This window comes from Sorex fumeus, unplaced genomic scaffold (assembly GCF_029834395.1).
Source record: "Sorex fumeus unplaced genomic scaffold, SorFum_2.1 ptg000007l, whole genome shotgun sequence".
NCBI lineage: Eukaryota > Metazoa > Chordata > Mammalia > Eulipotyphla > Soricidae > Sorex > Sorex fumeus.
The window spans coordinates 18,805,934-18,829,041 of NW_026606064.1; the positions used below are offsets into that span (position 1 = coordinate 18,805,934).

General features: G+C 36.8%; 1 protein-coding gene across 1 annotated transcript in view; it reads right to left on the bottom strand.

Moving 5' to 3' along the window:
* Nucleotides 1-23,108, bottom strand: part of IFTAP (intraflagellar transport associated protein) — an 80,213-nt gene that overhangs the window by 47,866 nt on the left and 9,239 nt on the right. Inside the window, exon 2 of the mRNA XM_056135762.1 lies at nt 10,714-10,869. Within this exon, the coding sequence (XP_055991737.1) occupies nt 10,714-10,846 (133 nt within the window). The 5' untranslated portion in view covers nt 10,847-10,869. The remainder of the gene's footprint in view (nt 1-10,713; nt 10,870-23,108) is intronic.

Genomic DNA, 23,108 nt, shown 5'->3' on the forward strand with positions numbered 1-23,108 from the left:
TGACTTAAATTAAAAAAATTAAAATTAAAAAAAAACACACTAGACCATCAATGCAGATAGAAAGATTCTTGATTTATAGATTCAGAGAGCCTGAGACACACACTCAAGTGGCAGCCTTAATAAGTGCATGGACCAGATCTTCTGAACTTTAAGCTAGACTACAGAATATACTGGCCCTTTCCAACATACTGGCCCCACCCAAACAAAATGAGAAATATAAAAACTGTAAACTTCATAAAATTCAATCTTATCAACCAAAAAAAACTCCCCATTTCCCTGAAACTAAACTCTTTTGCTTGCTTGCATTAAGATGCCTCGTCTTAACTTTCAATAAAAAAATTTAGGGGCTAGAGCGATATCACAGCAGGGAGGGCATTTGCCTTGCACACAGCTAACCCAGGTTCGATTCCCAGCATACCATATGGTCCCCCAAGCACCACCAGGAGTAATTCCTGAGTGCATGAGCCAGGAGTAACCCATGTGCATCACTGGGTGTGACCAAAAAAGCAAAAATAAATAAATAACAATCTTTTCTTCACATAAATTTGGAGAAAGTTATATGAAGCAACTTTCTTTTTTGTCTTCTTTGCAAATAAGTTCTTGGAGTTTAAAACTTTTTCAGGTAGAAGAACCTCTTCTGCAAAAATCTGTAACAATCCAGAATTTATACACTAGTGTGCAACATAAAGGCAATATCAGAGCCAACAAATAATACATATCTCTTTCATATTTCCTCATTTTTTCCAGGGTACTCCAGAATATCCCTCATGGAAAAGGTCTAAAACATAAAGATAGAAAATTGTTCTTACACTCTTTTCTTAACTGGTAGAGAATGTCCATTCACCCTAAAATCAAAATCCCCAAACCTAGGGTTATATTCTGGATGTGGTTTTATCAGTACTGTGTAAAAAGTAGTGAGCATAGCCTTACCAATCAACCCTCACTCTACAGACTATAAGCAAGCAAGCTGCCATTGTGCTTCCACTCATCTGGAGCCTGTGGAATACCAACATACAGAGAGAAATGAAGATTGACATGTTCAAGTGAGGAATCTGGGTCATTCATCTTCTGGTCCCAGATGCCAGCTAAATGCTGAATATATGACAGGAATACAGCCAATACTGAAATCACTGCAACATTAACACTCCATTTAAGGGCTAAAACCAATACCCAGAAATTAGTTGACTGGCTACAAGTCGCAAAAAAGTGTCATTCATAGGTAAAGGAAAAAATAAAATATAACATTTGATTCACAGACTCCCTGCTTTTCTTTTCTAGCTAGCAAATCATATCAAATCTAAAACAGACGCTAAGTCCAGAAAACACATGAAAAATGCAGGAACGGTTCTTTCCTATGCTACAGGATAGAGAGCTAACAACAGGTATCACTCCAATTGATCTCAGTTCAAACAAACCCAGAGTGGAGAAAGCTGCAGAGAGAACACTAAAAATCTCATACTAGACCAGCTGTGATTCCAGTTTCGTAGTAGGAAAATATGAGTCTGGTTAAAATCAAGTTTCCTGTTTGCAACCCTTTGGGTTTAGCTGACCATTTCAAAGAAAATATTATCGTACTATTTCAATGGCTTGAAATAACATTTTGCTAAAACTATCCATATTTGAATATGTGCCCAGTCAATCGAATCAAGGGATGTACACAATTGTATGACCTCCTGGGTGGAGACACTCTTTTCCCTCAAGTACGGATACAATTACCAACAAGTAAAATCAACACTTCAAGCTGATTTAATACATTTCAGATAAATACATAGACAACAAAAGTGCACCCATTTCACATAGTTTAAATCAGCTACTTTACGGTTGGTAGTAGCCATCATAAAAGTTTGTTTGGCTACAAGTAGTCCTCTACTTGTATTTTGTAAAAATTCAGAGCAATAGCACAGTGGTAGGGCGTTTGCCTTGCACGCAGCCAACATGGCTGAACCGAGTTCGATTCCTCCGCCCCTCTTGGAGAGCCCGGCAAGCTACCGAGAGTATCTCGCCCGCACGGCAGAGCCTAGCAAGCTACCCATGACGTATTCGATATGCCAGACACAGTAACAACAAAGTCTCCAATGGAGACGTTACTGGGCCCGCTTGAGCAAATCGACGAACAACGGGAGGACCTTTACTTTTACTTTACTTTACTATAAGATCCTGGGTTCGGTCCCTCGCACCAAACACACACAGAAAGTTCAAAATCCTATTGACTTGAGAAATCTCTCTCTCTCTGATTTATATGTATGCATAAAAATATGTTCTACTAACAAAAGTGCTTTTATTTGTACACAAAACAAATTTGACAATGTCTCAAAATATCTTACTTCATGGAGAAAAATACTAGAAGAGATATTTATTGTAACCAAATACTATGCATTAAAAGTACTGCCAGAAATAAATTTAATGATTGTAATTCAAAATGTTGTAAATACTTAAATACATTTTCCTTCCTTATCCAATTACACCTAAACTACAGCAGACACGGAAAACAAATGATTATCTACGGACCAAATATTCATGTGTAGAATAAACATGAATTGTAACAACCACAGCTGAAGATTTATGCTAATATATCTGAAACAAAATGGCTTGATCAGCTCAAAATCCATCATAATTTGAGGGGGGAAATTTCCTTCTGCAACTGAACCAGCAGTTTTCTACGTTTCATAATTTGTCAATTTGTTCCCTAAGTGTAGTGATTTAGTGATGACAAAAGAAATAGAAAAACAAATGAAAATTGCTTAATTATAGTTTGCAGATGTTCCCTCAAAGAGAAGGAGCAGGTTAGAGCAGCTGATGCTATTTCTTCCATAGGGCTCTGCTATAAATTAGTTCACTTCATTCCATCCTTTTTCCTCCTTCAGCATTTCTATGTGATACTTAATGTTACATAAAGTTGTGATAAAAGAGTCACATATGGATAGCCACCAAATTTATGATCAACAAAAAGCTATGAACTTTTTATTCTTCTCTCTCTATTCTTTTAAGGCAACACCAAAAAAAATTCTAAAAAGCTTTGAAATAACACTGGTTCTTTATTCCCTCCCCTTGGGATACTAAATTAACTAGGTGGGCTATTTTTTAATTGCTTTCAGCATCAAATCCTCCTATGATCCTTTCTACAACAAATTTTTGTTGAGGTTCATATCCCAATGGCCTGTGTCTTACGTTGAACTAATCCTACGCTGTGTGCTGGGTTATTTTCAAAGTGCACTCTTTACTGGTAGATTCACATTTGCAAAAGTGCTTCCCGAGTTGCCTGTTTTTCTTAATATGGCTAACGGAAAAAAAGAAACAGTAAGACACTGCAAATGGCCTATGAATCAAAACACCGGTCTATATTCTGTAGGGAATTAAATGTCTGATAACAACAGTGCAGAAAATGTGGTTGAAGTGCCACCTGGAAGCATAAAACTGGTCAGTTCGTTTCCAACTTCCTCTGGTAGGCAATCTGCCAGTTGCAAGGGTATCAAAACAATGTTTAGCCCACTGGTGTCGATCTAAGACTCGACAGAAAACAACTGCAAAAGGCTATACGCAGCAAGGATTATTTTTTTGTTGCTGTTTTCTTTTATGAGAGTAAGCTGTTTTTCTGCTCTGCTGAAATTCCTTTTCCTACTCTGAAATTGGTAAGAGGGCCAGCTGTTCTCTCCGTTTTCCTCTGTGGTATTTTTCGAAGCAGACTTTATATTCATTCTTCAGACTGGCAAAAGACTCTATACTCTGGTGGAAGTTTAAAGATGCATTTCTAACGTTCAAATTCAAAATAGCTTTGGGGGCCCAAAATGACATGTCAACTTAGGAAACGAGTTGTTTTATGTGCTGTCACTGGTTTTGTCTTTAATTACCTTTTTTGGGAAGCTGTCAAGTGTGAGTACTAATATCCATGGCTGAACTGACAAGTCAAAATTTACCAGTCCACAAGTGGAAACCAAATCCCAGCCCAAGACTCTAAGCTCTTGACAGAACATACTCTCAATAAGGAAAGAAAGACAAGATGCCTGAAATTAGACCTGTGTAACTTTAAAGATGTCACACAGCTTCTGCCGATCTGTGTCTCTAAGGCCCGAAACTTGGGACTCATCTTTGACTCTCTTCTCCTTTATTCCCACCAGCTGCTGTCACTCCCTCACTTACAGTGTCTCATCAGCCCCCTTTTTTCTGCATTTCCTCCTCCAGTCCTCTTCCCTACTGACACAAACATTTCTTCTAAGCATCCTGGAATTCAGCTGCTTCTCACCTTTGCCTCTTCTCTCTAGCTCTCAAGATCACTTGCAATGTGTCTATGTGCTTACATGTACATGTGTGGGTGCATGTGTGCACACATGTATGTGTGTGTGTGTATGTGTGTGTGAATTCCACTGTGGCTCACCCAAAGCTAAAATATGAAATGCAAAGCTGGGGATCATACTACATGCCTTTGTAGGCTCTTCTTTCTCAAGACTTTTCACTAAATGTAGATGTCTTTTAGGACCTAGAGATGTGGTACAGCCCCTGCTTAAGGCGAGAGGCCACTAGTTACATCCCCTGGAACTACAGCACATGCCACGTGGGATGATAGAAGAAATCCCAGTGAGATCCCTAATGGCACAACATTCTCCAGTGCACCAAAGCCACGAGGGGCAAGCATGAAAACCAACTGTGTGACCAGACAAGGTAATCACAATAAAGGCAAGGGGAGGAATATTAACAAATACGAAGGAAGAGGGAAGTTGACTTGACAGGATACTCTTTCCCAGATACATTCATTCATTCATTCATTCATCCTGTTATTTGTCGATTGCATCGAGCAGGCCCCAGTAACGTCTCTTTCATCCTAGCCCTGAGATTATATTCAAGGCTCTTTAGAAGAATGAGACCCATCATTGTTACTGGTATTTGGCATATTTGGTATGCCACAGGGAGTTTGCCAGACTCTGCCCTGTGGGCAGGCTACATTCGATAGCCTGCAAGTTTGTCCAAAGTAGGAATGAGATAATAAGATGTCATAAAAAGATGTCCTGATAAGATGTCGCGTGGCCACGCGGTTCCGGGAGCTGGATTTTATAGTCTCTGAGTCTTGGCCGCTGATGGGATTACACGGCGCCAGGGGGCCAGGTGGTGGGTGTGACCCCCGCCTACTGGAATTTGGAGGATCTGGGTGGAGGATGCTCAACTCCAATCTGAGTAGGCTGGGAGATCTCGGCCCCGGAACCCGCATGGCTCTGTCCCTCTGCCAGATTCATTGAAGGAAAAAGAAAATGCTACAAACATCAAGTATTGCAAGTATAATGAGAAAAACATAAATAAAGTAGAAGTGAAACTATGTACAAAAACACAAAAATTTTGACAGAGTCCTATCAAGTTCAGTAACTATTCAATGAATAGTACATTAGTATTGTAAGGTAATATAGAAATAAGTAAAATCGCTTGAGAAATTGGATCCTAGGAATTTTAAGATCAAAATGAGAGAAATACTTATCTTAGAGTTAGCCACAAAAAAATCTGAATAAAGGGGTATGGGGGGGAGAGAGAGAGAAGGACACACACACACACACACACAGAGAGAGAGAGAGAGAGAGAGAGAGAGAGAGAGAAGAGAAGAGAAGAGAATCGCTTAGCTACTCTAACCTCCATCTAACTACCCTGGTTACTATATATAACAAAAAGGAGCTGAAAAAGAAAAACCTGAGTATTATTTTCTTAGCCACTGCTCCTGAAATACATAATTTCTGTGTAAGGGGAATAGGCACAGTAACTAACCACTTGAAAAGGTGAGAGCAAATGCTTCTCAAATTGGATCATGTGACAATACTGGATGGACAATTAAAAGAACCTGTTTTTTTCCCCTTTCAGCAGTGTAGCCATAACTCTACATCTTATTAAAAACAAGGCTAAACTCCATCTTGAAAACTAATTCTTCAGAAAATATGAATACCCAGGCTGGTATCTCAAAGGGCTAGGGTTCATGTTTTGCGTGAGGGAAGTCTGGATTCCGTCACTAGCGACACTGAGTATGGCCCCCCAAGACATACACAGTATATGTAAATATATTATTTAAGTAGAGTCATGACAAAAAGGGACCATCACGAAGAGATCCATTTTCATTTCTTTTAACTACAGCTCTGACTTGTGCTCTATGTCTTAGGACTCCCGGCCATTTTGGTTCAGTGATTATCACAGACACACCTCAGACAAACTCTTCAAGAGCAGACTTTAATATCCTCCTCCAGGATCACTGGATGGCCCTCACATGAGCGAGCTCGCAGAGACTGCGTTTCTTCCCACTAAGGTACTCAGACGTAAGTATAATTTGCTTATTTGTGTCTCTCATTAGAGTACCTGAGGAACATAAACTATATCTTAAGTAATTTTGAGTTCCTGAGTGCCTAAAATAATACTTAGATCATCAGACAGAATTGTCAATGAGTGCAGTAGCAGGTAATCAAATACAAGTATTCCCATCTTTTGGGAGATGTGTGCAGAAAGTAGATAAAGGACCAAACATGATAACCTCTCAGGGTCTGTATTGCAAACCATAATGCCCAAAAGTAGAGAGAGATTTTGGGGAATCATGTCTGCCATGGAGGCAGAGGGAGGGTGGGAAAGGGGGGTTATGCCAGGGATATTGGTGGTGAGGAATGTGCACTGGTGGACGGATGGGTATTAGATCATTGTGTGATTGTAACCCAAACATGAAAGCTTATGACTAAAAAAGATTCCGATCTTTTTTTTATAATCTCCAAAATATAGATGTATGACAAAAAGGAGGCATTTTTTTCTTTCAGACAAATATTCTAGAGAGTCTGATAAATTAATCATACAAAGAGACAGAAATACCAAAGATTGAAACTTCGTCGCTTATCTTTTTCCACAATAATGTCAAAGATATAATAATGTCTTTACCTGTAATGAATAAAATAAAAATTTGCATGATGATTTTATAATACCAATCTTACAATTTTGTCTTACTCCTTTGAACAGATGAAATTGCTGAAAATTCAATTAGCTCTTTGCTAAGAATTAACAAAATATATATCATTAAACAGTTTGGGAAAACACATTTATTATCTGGTAAGAACTATGTTTTTATAAGCTGTTTTAAAAAATACATATCCTGCAAAACATAATCAACACAAATGTGCTGTATTATGCTATGATATTAACAGCTTCCAACTGTTTTCCAAGAATCTAAAGCAATAATGTGAATTTCTTTCAGTAGGGCTGTAGTTTAATTTTTTTCCAGGAAAGTATTTTTAATAGGATTACTGACCCTTTTAACACTCTTGGAAAGAAAATGAATCCCATGCGCATTCTGGCATATAACTATTATAAAAATAAATAGAACAGTCAATCAGTAAAAACGGTAATGGACTTGAGAAACTAAAGCTAATAACGAACTGTATGTTAAGTATATGCGATGATAACCACTTTAGCAAAATTATTCCATTGCATATCAAAAAAGTAAAATAAAATAAAATGACCCCAAAATAAATGAAGGTATGGGAAGGGGAAAACTTTGAGGAAATATCTTATGTCTTTCTTAAAATAGAACCACCTTCACTGGATCAATTCTTCTGGCTATCACTCAACTCTTAGTCCTGTTTCATATTAAAATGTTTTAGGGGTATGAGTAGGGGGACTGCAAGGACATTTACTGATTTAAGGCACATTTTTGCATTCGCAATTCGGTGCTTTAAGAGGAATGTTTTTCAGGTCATTAGTTTATAATGTGAAGTGGAGCCTAGGGATATTTTGAAAGGGGAAAAACCCAGTGCTCAGAGATGCAGTTTATGTGACATGCGTCATCATTTATTTCAGCTCAATTTGGGGCCCAAAACTAAACTCAAAACGAAGTCATCACATCTGCAGCAGTTTCTTTCTCAGCATGCAATGATTGTACAGAAATCTGAAAACACAGTCAAAACCATACCCCCAAAACAAAAACATTATAACTTCCTGAAAGTCTTAATGCCCTTGCAAGAAGTTCTTACCATTTCATAGCACCAAAATTAAATCAGTCATACAAATAATTTCCAAAATACCTGTATTAATATCAAATAATCCACTAAAATGCCACTGGCATACCAGAAGACAGTTATTTCTGGCAGTTTTTTGTTTTGTTTTGTTTTGTTTTGCTTTTGCTTTGCTTTGAGGCCACACTCAGAGTGCTGGGGGATTATTCCTGGCTCTGCACTCAAGAATCATCACTCCTGGTGGGTCTGTGGACCATAGGTAATGCCAGGCATTGAACTCAGGTTGGCAAAATGCAAGGAAAGAACAATAGCCACTGTACTATCTCTGTGGCCCCAATTTCTGCCAATTTTATATTTGTTCCCACACATCATCCTCTCCACTTCAAGATGCCATGTTTGGGCTCTTAAAATAGGAACTAAATCATTGGCAAGCACCTATTTAAATTTTGTATAAAAAGTCCTATACGAAAAGAAGACTTGGTCATAATCTTATTCACTGCAATTCAAAATCCCTTTAGTATAAATGAAACAAATGTCTGCACTTTTATTTAAGTGAAAATAAAAGTTGTAGATATTCCATCTTGCACAGTGAAAGAAATACATAATAAGCAATTTCCCTTTCTTCATAATGAACACCTTCTTTCTCTCTGGTTAAGGTATGAGTCATGTCTTAAGAGGGAGGTACTCCCAGAGTTTCTTTACCTCTGGGATTACGTAACTCTGTTCTCAGTCTTGGGATCACTTTAAACTCACCAAACGTTCTTTTACAAATAACAAGATTCCTAGACGCCAGCTATGATTTAGAGTGGGCGCCAACATCAGTATTCTCAAGAGTGCCAAAAAGATGGAAACCAAAGGGTCAATGACCCCAAAAGGAACAAGTCTCTGAGCAAGCCAAAGGCAATCTGAAGCAGGACCAAGAACAAAGATGAAAGATAAACTCAAATGACTACCGGGGCCACTTACATTAATGAAGCAGGCAATTTATATGCAATTTTTCAGAAAGTGTGAGCGCCAGAGAGGGTGACAAACTCACAGAGTTTGTTTAGCTTCTGAAGTTCTAGCAGAAATTGACAGAGAAGTTATAGTTTCTCCCTTACTCAAAACACACACACACACACACACACACACACACACACACCCACACACACGATCACGATCACAACCATCTTGTTGTTCGTCGATTGCCTCGAGCAGGCCCCAGTAACGTCTCCTTCGTCCTAGCCCTGAGATTTTTTAAAAAGTGCCATACTAAAAGCTCTTCCAGGGTTAGGAGAATAAGACCCATCATTGTTACTGGTATTTGGCATATTGGGTACACCACGGGGAGTTTGCCAGACTCTGCCGTATGGGCAGGTTACATTCGGTAGCCTGCCATTTTGTCCAAAGTAAGAATGAGATAATAAGGTGTTGCGCGGCCGCTCGCTTCCGGGAGCTGGGTTTTATAGTCTCTGGGTCTTGGCTATTAATGGGATTACATGGTGCCAGGGGGCCAGTTGGTGGGTGTGACCCCTGCCTACTGGAATTTGGAGGATCTGGGTGGAGGATGCTCAGCCCCAATCTGAGCAGGCTTGGAGATCTCAGCCCTTGGACCCGCACGCCTTTGTTCCTCTGCATAAAGGTACCGGCAGAGGCACGCACACACACACACACACACACACACACACACACACATTCAAAATTTAAAATGGGGACTCTATTAAACAATATTAACACTCTGTAGGGTAAACACACTATAGGGGTTTGGTCTATCACAATGAGTTTCTCATTTCTAGTCTAAAGGGTAGAAACAATAACATCACTATCATTACAACAACACAAACACGCACTCATTTTGTAAGTCCCCTTGACAAATACTCACATTGATGACCTCAACTAACTTCCATCAACCTTTGAATTATAGACCTTTATTCTCCCTTTATTCTTGCTTTATTCAGTAAATCCACCATCACACTAATGACTCTGAAGCGTTGGAGGCAAATGCTGGGATTCAAATGTAGCCAGTGTCTGCCACAGCATACAGCAGATTGTATTTTTTTTCAAGTTTTAAATATGCTTTAACAATCTCCAGTGATAACATATATGTATTCAAAATTGAGCGATGAGAAAATACTAATTATTTTTTTTTTTTGCTTTTTGGGTCACACCCAGTGATGCTCAGGGGTTACTCCTGGCTTTGCATTCAGGAATTGCTCCTGGCGGTGCTCAGGGGAACATATGGGATGCTGGGAATAGAATCCAAGTTGGCTGCATGCAAGGCAAACACCCTAACCGCTGTGCTATCGCTCTAGCCCCAAAAAATACTAAATGATTTCTCAGGTTCAATGACTATTCTCAAGTTCAATGACTTTGATTCCAGACTAAAACTCTTGGTTGTATTACGATATGGTTATTTATATGTATCTGTTGCAAGCTGCCCTGATGATAATTACTTGGTCAAGAAAATGGAGTGACTATTTATTAATTAGCCTGTCTGGAACGGCATCAAAGATAGATATGATCATAATAAAATTGTTCTGGACTTCAAATGCCATAAAAGAGCCAATTCTCCATTTCACCCTTGTTTTATTGTTGTTGTTGTTATTGTTTTCTGAGCCATACTTAGTAATGCTCATACGTTACTCTTGGCAAGATGCTCTGAACCTATCGCAGCAGTGATACCTATCCTCAGGGGACCATGTGGTGCTGGGGATTAAACCCCAGAATCTTTCATGTGTTCAAGCTCTTTGAGCTGTTTCCCCAGCTTCATCCACTTTACCTTTTAAAAGATGAGTAAAAGTGCTCAGAAATTCTTCATAGGTTTGCTCATGACAACTGACAAACTTTTCGAGAACATCTTCAACTGATTGCTCTTCACCCATGATCTCCAATGCAGATATCTGGGCAGGCATTCCTATTCACAAGGCCACTTTATCTAAGAGACAAAGGAAAGTATGAGCTAGAGAGTAAAATAAGACACCAGTGTCTATGAAAACACTAAAGGTGGGAGACAGAAGGAGTTCAAGTCTCCAAAAGAACAAATTAAGACAATAGAGCAATAAACTCTGCATTAAGACATAAGAATTTTACCCAAATTCTGAATGCTGAATTTCTTAAAAACCACAACTGAATTTCGCTTCAGCTTCCCTATTTCCATCTTAACTCACTGGAATATCATCACAAAATTGCAGTAGATAGACGAGTTTTTTGAGTGAGGTACCCTTCACAGAATATGTCAACCTCTCATCCATCCAATGACAAAAACAATTTTTTAAAAGTTTTGTTGAATTAAAGAGCCATCCTTTATGAAGTTATTGATAGATGCACCTTAAGCATATAATATCCCAACCCAGTGTCACCACCAGTGTCCAAAAGTATTAGTCAACATTTATTAGCTATTTATTTAGAACTCATGATAAACAAGTGCTATTCTGAGAACTTTCCTGGTTTGTTTCTGTTTTGTTTGTGGGGGGGGGGGTGTTGTTTTGTTTTGTTTTGTTTTGCTTTTTTCTCTTTGCAGTATCAGGGGTCAAACTAGGCCATCATCACACACCATGTGTAAGGCATGTCCCTAAGTCACATCCCCGGCTCCTGTTCTCAGCACTTAAATGGTAACTTCATACAACTTAAGCAGGGTTAGGGATATTGCACAGTGGTAGAGCACTTGCTTTTCATGTGTGAAACCTGAGGTTCAATCCCCAGTACCCCCCAGCACCTACCAAAAATCCTAACAACCCTTGCCCAGTTAACAGCCAGCAGGTTAAAATTGCCATTCTTAGGAGCCTAATTCCAGGGCCTGTGACCTTAATCACTTCCTCAAGCTTAAGCCTCTGCATTGTGTGATAACCATTTACTCATGCCTGTGCTATTGCATTACTGCTGCCTAACAGTGGACCTGTCTGAGCACCAATGTATCTACCAACTGAGAACTCTGAACATTCCAGAGAATCTTCAGGAAAGCTCCATTAAAGACTCCCTCCAAAACTGGGCCTAAATATCTCTCCCTGTACACTAACCCAACTACCCCTGAGCCCCATAGGATGGTAGTAAATAATTTTAGTCCTACGTGTACCTGACATCCTTTCAAATGCTTAGAAAAGTCTATGTTGTCCTTTCTTAGTCTTCTCATTTCATTCACTGAAATAGAATTTCATTTTCAAAACCCCGCACAGATTTTGTTTCTCTCTGAAGGGTTTAGTCATCCATCTCCCATTAGCCCCAGGGAGAGCTAGTCAGAATGTCTCTTAATGCCTTGCTTTAGGAATAGTTGTGTTCATTTCTGTGTTATTAGACCTGGCACCCATTAAGGGCAAGATCCACATCTTTTCATCGTTTTATCCCAGATGCTTAATAGCTTAAGTTATGGCATTGGCTAGCAGTCAATCAATACTAATAAAGAATAACCGATTTGAACAGGTACTTTAGTCAAGTATTGCTAAAAGTTGGCAAAACATCCAACTACAACTGCCCAATCACTTCACCTGTGACCTTATGTGACATAACTTCAAATATTTTCACCTCCTGATCAATCTCCCTGAAAAAGTCTTCTCACTAACCATACCGCATGCTTTTAAAATAAGCCATGTAGAAATTAGGACAAGACTTCAAATATGGTCTACACATAATGAGATCTAAGTTTCTCATTCTAAGTATTGCACTCCTATTCAATAGCTGAAAATCCCATTCTTCTGCTGGTAGCACCCTTCACACTGACAGTTTATACTGTCAGCCTAAGATGTAATATGTAAATCCTTGGCACAGTTTGAACTTTTTTACTTGTAATATTCCATCCACTCTGTAAGAAATCTCATTCTTGCTTAGTTTAGAATTAACCTACTACAGAAAGCTGAAGAGCTAAAGAATAATTACTAAAGCCTTCCATATAACTACTGGGGAATAATATAAAGAGGCATTTTTCAATATTGCATTGCTAGAAGAGAACATACTTCATTTCTTCCCTTTTGTGACTCAAAATAAAAATCTACCCATTACTGAACTTTATTTGGTACTTAACAAAAAGCCTGTTAGAAAAAAAAATGCTTCTAACCTCATTTAACAATAATACCTGTTCTCAGCTAACATGAAGGTACTTAATAGTTTTTATTTATTCTTTTTAATGAGACTATTTCTCAGAGGGAATACTTGCTTTTTTCTTCTGAACTTGCTTTTAAAGTATTTTACCAGACTCACTGAGATTTTGTGTGAGACAGATAGAATTTGCATCAATTGTCTTTCTACATACACTCCCAGAACACTCCAAACATTTCCAACCCCAACGGTTTTAAATAAGGAATCATGGGGGAAAGAGAGATAGTACAGCTGGTAGGGTATTTGCCTTATAGCCAGGGTTCAATCCCCAGCACCCCATAAAGTTCTCTGAGCCTGCCAGGAGTGATCCCTAAGCACAGATACAGGAATAGGACCTCAGGACAACCAGGTGTGGCCCCAAAACAAACAAAAATGAAATGTTAGCAAAGATGATAGTGACAGTTGTTAATCAGACTTAGAATTTTGTCCTTTGCCTACCCAAAGAGGTACACAGACAGGGACCTCTCTTGACTCTATGGTATTGATATTACCTAAAGATAAAACAATTCTAGGTGAAACATGGTGGGCGGGAGGAGACCAGCTGAAAATAAAAAGCATAGCTGTGTACCAACTCAAAATAAAAGAATCTGTTTCAGGCTATTCGTACCTAAAAATCAGATATTGGAAAAGCCATCAGTTACAGCTTATGCAAATTTATCTGCAACACCGCCAGCCTTCACCAATCCAAAATTTAATAAATTATGCCTGCAGTTGATAGATAATGATGATAAAAGCACTCAAAGTTGGTTATTATTTTTTGAGCATAGGATACGTGCTTAGAAAAATTAGAAAAATGTCAATCTGCTTTTCAGAAGTGGACCCCACAAAATTCCAACACTCCATTATGTCAGGGTCTTCCTCAAACCATCTGGGTCATCTACTTCAACAAGCAAATCCCAAACTGAAAGAGCCAGTTTGAATTTTTATATTTCTGCACATGACTTCTGAAAGATTCTTTAAGAGTGATAATAAACATTTCTTAAGACTTCTTTCCAATTCTCAATTTGATTTGTTTTGAGGATCTAGACTCAACACTACTCACTTTTTACTAAAGAAAAGTAATGGACAGACTGTTCAAAGCACGAATTCAAAATTCTTCGAGGCTTTCATTTTGTGTGGTTATCCCAGTACGAGGAGGCTATGTTCTTAACTGATTTGGGGGGTGAGTGGGTGAGGATGGAGGAAACTGTTGGGAAGTCCAGTTTCACCAATTATCATTATCCAAAGAATTTAACAAATGCTTACCTTCAAAGTTGGAAGTTTTTCTTATCTATAAAACTAAAATCACCTAATGTTAAAAGTCCCCAGGGACTGACAGACCATATAATCATTAATCATAATCATTTACACTCCAGTGGTTTATGCAAATCCTAGTGGTTTTCTAGTAGGAAGCATAATCTTCAGTTACCATTCATCTATTGTGTTTTATCAAAAAGTACTTTTCTTTAAAAAAAAATTTGAGACTAGATAATAGACTTCTTTGTGTTCTATTTGGTTTTTCTGTTTTAAGTTTAGCATGCTACACAAAAGACCCAGAAAAAAATTGTGATAAAAAGTAAATATGTATAATTATCTACTGGTAAATCAGCAACACTTCCACAATTAAATCCTCCAGAAGCAAAGGGAAATGCTACATTCTGCTTAAACACAATTAAAGGAAAAGCATGAGCTTGGGCTTGGTTAAGAACAGAGTTCTCCTTTTACCAAGTCTCTAAGACATAGTGAGAGGAACAATTATGTGCCAACGTCCTCTACAAATTTTTCTATCAATAAATAAACAACACTAAATCCAGTTCGCATTCTGAGATCACTGAAAGGATATTATTATAAAATATAGTATCACCACTGATTTTGAGCATCTTTGACGTTTATCTATAGGTTCTTGCTAAAAGCCACTTACTAAAAACAAATGCAACTTTAAGAGGCAAGAGTGGTAAACCTTGAAATATTAGTCTCTTCTCAAAGTACATAATAAGCTTTTTAATTATGCATTGTATATCTGTAAAGTATACTTGTTGAGTTGTACATCTGTCAAAAAAGAAAAATTTTGACCCTTGAAAATAATAAACAACACATTTTTATCACACTTGATAGCCTGTGTAGAAACTATCAAAGTCAACTGGCTCCAATTTTCATAGTTCTGCTCAACAGAAATCTCCTGCTGTGCTGAGAGGTAAGAGTGAATATGATCAAAATAATACCTTGCCTAAGGAAATAAAACCATCAACCTTAGTTCTTCACAGGATGAGTCCTTTTTATATTTAGGAAAATGGACAAATCTCAAAAAAATCAAATTATATTGTAAGTGTACAGATTTATTTATATGTCAGAAAAGAAATGGTATGAACTGATTTTTTTCCTTGACTGAATTATAAAAAGTTTGTATCTTCTATTTTTTTTTATGTCTTTTAGATCTGAAAAAAAATTCCAATGACAGAAATGATCAGAGTTGAGAGATATCTCAAGGTCATCTAGTCAAAGAGAATCAATGAAAAAAAAGTTAGGTAAGAATTTTGCCAAATAACATTTCTATTGCTGAACATTATTCTCTGATTCTCTATCAAACACAGAGTAATTAGATGTTTCTGATTATTAATTTCAAGGCATACATGAAGTCAGCTGAAATTAAGCAAAAAGCAGCAGTTCTAATTTTCCTGGATGAATAAATCCATATCTCTGCCTATATATGTATCCCAACAACACAGAAAACTTGGGTGCAAAGTAGATATTATAAAATATATAAAAAATATAAATGAAAGTATGCAGGTAAAATGTATATATAGCACTGATATACTATAAATATAAATGAAATATAAATATAAAATATAAATATAAATGAAAGTATGCAGGTAAAATGTATATATAGCACTGCAAGGTAGCACCGTCCTCCCATTGTTCATCGATCTGCTCGAGCAGGCACCAGTAATGCCCCCATTGTGATACTGTTTTTGGCATATCTAATATGCCACGAGGAGCTTGCCAGGCTCTGCCGTACGGGCAGGATACTCTCGGTAGCTTGCCAGGCTCTCCAAGAGGGATGGAGGAATGAAACCTGGGTTAGCAGTGTTTCATGGATAGCATGCCCTACCCACTGTGCTAGCATATATATGAAATAGAAAATTATTCTACACTTCAATGGACATTGTATCAGAATGAGATAAAACCGAATTCTAGCACTAAAGAATACACTGCACTTCGAGATCTAAAACTCTCTCAAGAAGTCTTATCTACACTTTAAAAACATGGAATCACCAAAAACACTGACAGTATAAACATCTAGACTTTCATATAAATCTCCCGAGGCATTATTCTTTGTAGGGACTTTTTTTTAACAACAACACTATTGTTTCAGACATACAGTACTGTTATTATTAAAGTCATCATTTGGTAAGCAGTAGGACGGTCTTAGAGATAATTGTTAACAACAAAACTTTAGAAGAGAGAAGCTGTACTGTCATCCACTTAGAGTGAACAGAAGTACACAATGACTGTTGACTACAAAATTTTAGCTGAGAGAAGCTGTACTATCATTTATGAAAAAAATTGAAAGTAAGCATGCCTTTTTTTAATGGGTTAGATATTTTCCCACTATTATTAAGATCCTATAACTTACAATACTGTGACTGACAGTTTCATGCTTACAATGTTTGCACACCACACCCACCACCAGAGCGCCTACTTTGCTCCACCAGTGTTCCCAGGACTCTCCCAGCCACTCTTCTTCCCACCCTACCCCAGTACACTAAATTCTGTATACCAACTTTCCAATTTTATTCCCTATAGCTATTTTTTGCTCTCTTACTATGCATCTTTATATTTCTCACAAGAGAGATCATTTCCTATTTGTCCCTTCCCTTCTGAATGACTTTACTGAACATGATACCCACTAGTTCCATCCACATGGTAACAAATTGCATTATTTCAACTTTTTAAATAGCTGTATAGTATTTCACTGAGTAGATATACCACAACTTTGTTTGTTTTAATTTTGAAGCCAGACCCAGTGGTGTCAGGGCTTATTCTTCACTTTGTGCTCAGGTATCACTCCTGGCAGGGGCCATATGGGATGCTGGGTATCAAACCCCGGTTGGTCACATGCAAATATCCTGCCTACTGTACAGCCTGGCCTCCACCACAACTTCATTATTCACCCATTATTCACATTTCAATTGTTTCTATAGCCTGTGTATAGAAGCATATATTAAAGTTGCAATGAATACAGGCTGCATGTATCTGTTCAAATTAATGTTTTATGTTGGGGGACAGTGGGTAGATGCCAAGTACTAGTATTGCTGATTTGTATGGGTGTTCTAGTACTTTTTTTCCTTTTTGAGAAATCTGCATACTGCTTTCCTTACAAGTTGAATTAGGCATTATTCTCACCAACAGTGAACAAGTGTTCCTTTCTCACCACAACCCACTAACACTGGAATAAAGACAGGATCACAGGCCAAAAGAACAGAATTAAGAGTCCTAAAATAAATGATCAAATTTATGGGCAGCTAATCTATGACAAAGGAGCTAAGTACTTGAAGTAGAGCAAGGAAATATTCTTTAACAAATGGCGCTGGGAAAACTGGATGGCCACTTGCAAAAACAATGGAACTATCTCTCACACCATTCAAAAAAGTTAAATCAAAGTTAAAGACCTCAAGATTAAAGACCTCAAGATTATATCAGAATCCATAAAATAAACTTAAGAAAACTCAGACAAACCTTTCCAGGAAAAGGACAAGACACACATCATCAATGATTTGACTCCAGGGACGTATACAATAAAAAGAAAAATAAATAGCACTATATTAAATGTAAAAGTTTTCCATGAGGAAACATAAGACACCCTAGAGAATGAATTAAAAAATATTTGCTCACAATGTACCAGATAAGGGCTAATATCCAAAATGCATAAAGCACCCACAAAGCTCAACAATAAAAAAATCCAATAACCCTATCCAAAACTAGAGAGTGGTGATAAACAAGACTATCCCAAAGAAGACATATGGATGGCTGGTAAACTCATCGTCACTTATTATTAGGGAAATGAAAATCAAAATAACAAACATATATCATCTCTCACCAGTGAAAATGGCATATATCCAAAAGATCAGAAGTAGGTATGTCTTTGCTGTATTTTTGCCTTGAGAAAATTTTGCCTTATGGAAAAAGACAACAATACTGAAACTTGTATCTAATAAAAACTGTGGAGTCAAATATATGTTACCATGAACACAGATGTCACAGAAAATGCCTTCACAGAAGACTGAGTTCCTTCCTGAAAAAAACATTACCTGTCTATTCAGACCTCCATTTCTGAAATAGGAATGGTGCTGATGGGCTGTTGCTTCATAACTATTTTTAAATTAGCGCAATAAGAATTGAGTGAACGTTTTTAAGTGAAGAGTGTAACAGGAACAAAAACAATTAAAATACATCAAAACAGAATACACAGAAAACAAAAAAACAAATCATAGACAATCTTTAGGCTATGATAGGCTATGATAGGCTTTAGATAAGCTTGATACCAAAAGCATGATCTAGAACCAGAGAGATATGGTTCAAAGGGTTGGAGTGTGCTGGGCATATTGGAGGCTAAGGTTTGATTCTAGGCACTGAATCAAAATCTTTAAAAATCTAAGTATCTATAAACATAGAGCCTTTTAAAAAACATAGCAAAGACATACCTACTTCTGGTCTTTTTGATGCCATTCTCACTGGTGTAAATGATCTTTGTTATTTTGGTCTGCATTTCCCTAATAATAAATAATGATGAGTCTATCAGCCATCCATATTATGTCTTATTTGGAGAAGAGCTTTTCATCACCTCTTAGTTTTGGATAGGGCTATTGGATTTTTTTTGCTGATTTTGTGGGTGCTTTATAAATCTGTCTCCCAGCACCTCCAGGAGTCATCCCTGAAGAGTGAGCCAGAAAAAAACCCTTTGTAACGCTGGATGTGGCCCCAAAACAAAAAAGTGACATAAAAAAGGTGACATGATTCTTAAGATAAAAAAGTAATAAATATTATCAAAAATTCAAATATTTTCTATAAAAGATCCTCTTAAGATAAAAAAAAAATTAAGGGCTTAGAGAAAGTACTCATATATCACATATACAGCAAACTCAACATTAAAGAAAAGTACAATTTAAAATAAATGACATGCACAGACATTTCAACAGAGGATCTAAATGGTAGTTCATATGAAAATACATTTGATATCATTAGTCACTGAAGAAATGTAAAATTAAAATCACAATGAGATAGTAACGCCAAATCTGTCAAGAATGCAGTTTCTAGTATAGATAAGCCATACACTGCTGGCAACCACATAAATGATTTAGCTCTTAAGTTCTTTTGAAAACAAAAAATGGACCCACAAACTAACAACTGCATTCATAGACATTTATATCAGAAAAATAAACTTCTACCCAAGCAATAACTTGTACTGGAATATTCATAGCAGCTTTACTCATGATAATCAAATCCTACAAACTATTTGCTGTGCTCTAAATAATGTATGGATAAACTGGAGCATTCATACCATGAAATATTAGTCTATAATAAAAAGAAACTATTAATTTATGTAATTTATACAATATCATGGTTGAATCTCAAAGAAATTTCACTGAGTGAAAAAAAGCCAATCTTTAAAAAAATACATAAATATACATGACTTCATTAATGCAACATTTGTGAAATATCATAGTTCTCCAGACAGAGAACAGGTGGTTGCCAAGATCAGTGATGAGGAGTAGAGATGGGGATGGATCTACCATACAAGGAGTTACTTCAATGGAAGTACAGCTGAGTATCTGAATTGTGGAGACAGATTATACAAGTGTATATATTTGAGTTACATACACATATATAAATGTGTGTGTAGAATGGGAGAAATCTAAATATGCTCTGTGGATTGTTCCAGTGCCCCCCAATTTTATGTTCTAGTTTTTATAAGACATTAACATTGCTAAAGACTGGACCAAGATTTCATAGGATCTCCTTGTATATGTCAATTAGTCTTATCTCGTGAGTCCATAATTATTTCAAAATTATAAGTTTGAAAAGTGGAGGAGAGAAGAGTATATCAATTAAGGAAAAATATAATCTAAGGGGAAAAATATTATTACATTATTACAAAAAATTTACCAAAACGTTTGAACTCAGACATGTTGATTATTTTCCTCCAGCAGAAAGTTCTGCAGGTTGGGAATAATACTAATCTTTAAAATTATACGTTTAAGCAGAAATTTTCCTCTTGAAAAACTTGTTTCTCTTTCCTGTTTATCCATCCAGGCTACCGTAATAAGGTTTCGTGAGGCCATCATTCATGAAGCCTTGCTGTTCATCAGCATATTACATAAAATCAATTTTATTTGCCCAAAATACATTCTTCCTCCAAGGTATTTAAGTCAATCCAGAAATGTCTGCACTCACTCACTGAGACAGGTCAACCAAATATTAAATTGTTTTCAATTATACAGTTATTAATTCCATTAAACAAAAAAGAAGTGAAGTTAACATTCGACTTTCCTCTCCATCCTCTTTTTGATTAATTTCAGAAGATCCGTTGTTTTGAAAATAAGGATGATTACCTTTCCACGACTATTTTTGTTTCTTTATTTGAATTCTAAATTCAGAACTTTAGAGCTGTGTGTAATCACACAACTACCTTGAGTCCTAACAAAATTCATACAAGAATATTAATTGGCCTCAAGTCTAGTACACTTAGGAAGAAAAATCGACAATACTGCAATCATTTCCAATTTATCCTCAGAAATGTGATCAGCTACCTACACCAGTGAGTGAAGGCAATAACAGTGAGTTTCTTGAAGAACATTAGTTCAGTTTTTTCATAAAGCAGTGACTCCATAAATGGCAGAGATTCTGAGTCGACTTTATAGTGCTATGATAACACAGTAGCAATCCAATATACAAGATTTGCTAGCTCAATTGTCATTCCACCTTTACATGGGATGCAATGGCCCATCAATGCACAGTTCATCTGCATTATACAACAGTGACTCCACCAATCTCCATGAAAGTTACCCTGACTCTCTTACTCTCCACTTCCTGATCCCTACTTCACAGAACAGAGAATACCAAAAGGCCTATTTGAAAGCAAAACTTACAAAGTTACTTAGAAGCAGTCATAGACCAAAGTGAATCACCTCTTCTTGCAGGAATTTATTTCCAAGTGTTTCAAAATTCCAGGTATTGTAAAATAAAATCAATCTTTTCATTTGAAAATCTCTTGGAAGAAATAATATTTTAACATTATTTTTTATATTTTATTTTTATAAAATATTATTTTAATATTATTTAATAATAAGACATTTCTCAGTTATTTTTGATTCTACACCTCTATGACTGTGGAATAATAATAAACAGATTTTAGAGGTAATTCTAGACATCCCTAACTTACAACTTCTTTCAGTATTTTGCAGTTGTTTTTTTGGTGGTTGTTGTTGTTGTTTTTTGTTTTTTTGTCAGGTTGTCTCAATGTTCACAACATAACACACACACAAATAATTTATTTTGGGGGTGGTGGAAGAGTAACCTCCCGGCAGTGTTTGGGGACCATGGGGTGCCATGGATTAAATCCAAGGGACATATATAAGAAACATACACTCCAATCCCTTGAGCCCTAATATAAATAATTTCTTTTTTGCCAACATAATTTCTATACTCAAAGATAGAAAGTAAGAAATGCAAGTCCCCTGCTTCTCTAAAAATAAAATCTTAAGTGGCTTTTTTCCATGTAAAACGTATCAGAACTGTTTTTCCATCTTATTTTACAAGAAAAAAAATCCCCTTCAAAATGGAGAATACAGAACATATGAAAATACCAGTCATTCTGGTTGAGTGGTCTGCTTTAAAGAAAAGTGACAAGTCACTTGTCATGAGTTCTCTTAACAATCCATCATATTAACTGTAAATCGCTTCCTCTATACATTTCCTTGTCCTTCCTCTTTTCTCTTCTTTACCATTTTCAGTTGTGGTTGAATGTGGGATTCATTCAACAAGCCAAACATCTTCCTTTTCGACACTGTTTATCTATTATTAATTTTCCTTGAAAAGCAATCACTTTTTTTGAAAAAAAAAAAACTAAAAACTGCCTGTGCTTATATGAATAGGACTAAAAGCTGTCACAAACCTTATTTCAAACATTAACTCATTGGGCAACAGTATCACTTATTTCTCCAGACAAGTGGACACGGAAGTGTCTGAAAGGTGCACTGCATTTCTTGGAAAACTTGATCGTTAATTCACAGAAGGATATTCCCCCCACTCTCCCTCACCCCAGCCACATGCACTGCCCTTAAGCTCTGTGACCCTCGTCAAGTCATTTCATTCTTATGGTCTTAAGTAGCTGAAATATAAAAGTATGAGCTTGAAGCTGTCTTCCATAGCATTCTCTTTCTCCTATTAAGCTGTCTTTTCACTCAATTATTGTCTCACTATATTCAATTCCTTTATTTCCTCTGACCGGGGTGGGGGTAGGGGAGATTACTTAGATTACTTTATTCTGTAATTACACCAACTTGTATTCTCTATTTTCCCACTATTTTTTTTTCCTTTAAGGTAGAAAAGAACCAACAGATTGGCAGTTTGCATTTTCTTATTCTGCCTCAAGTCTTAAGAATGGGCTCTGTGACCTGTAGTTATGACTTCTTGATGAACTTCTAAGAACTCTAAAGGGTAAATGTGGGAGTAATGTAAATAATGCTTATTCATAATTAAAATTTGCCTCATCTTTCTACTACATATGTTCTCTAAGGGTAAAACCAGTTTCCAATATTTTTTCCCCTAATTTCACATGAGTCTACACAGTGAATGTTCAGGAAATATTGAGAACTATTTCATATTTAGTTTCTATACTGTGCATTTTGGTAGAGTGTGACCTTGACTGAACGAGAGAGCACAGAAAGTTTAATGTTCTCCTAATGGCAGAGCAAGGGCTCAGAGTTTTAAAACTCATTTCCAAAGGTGTTGCTAATTTCCAGTTTCTTCAAAAAACGACTAACACATTCAGCTAAATGTCATGCCACAAACTGCTTATTTTTTAGTGCTGGTAAAAATGCAAAGGCT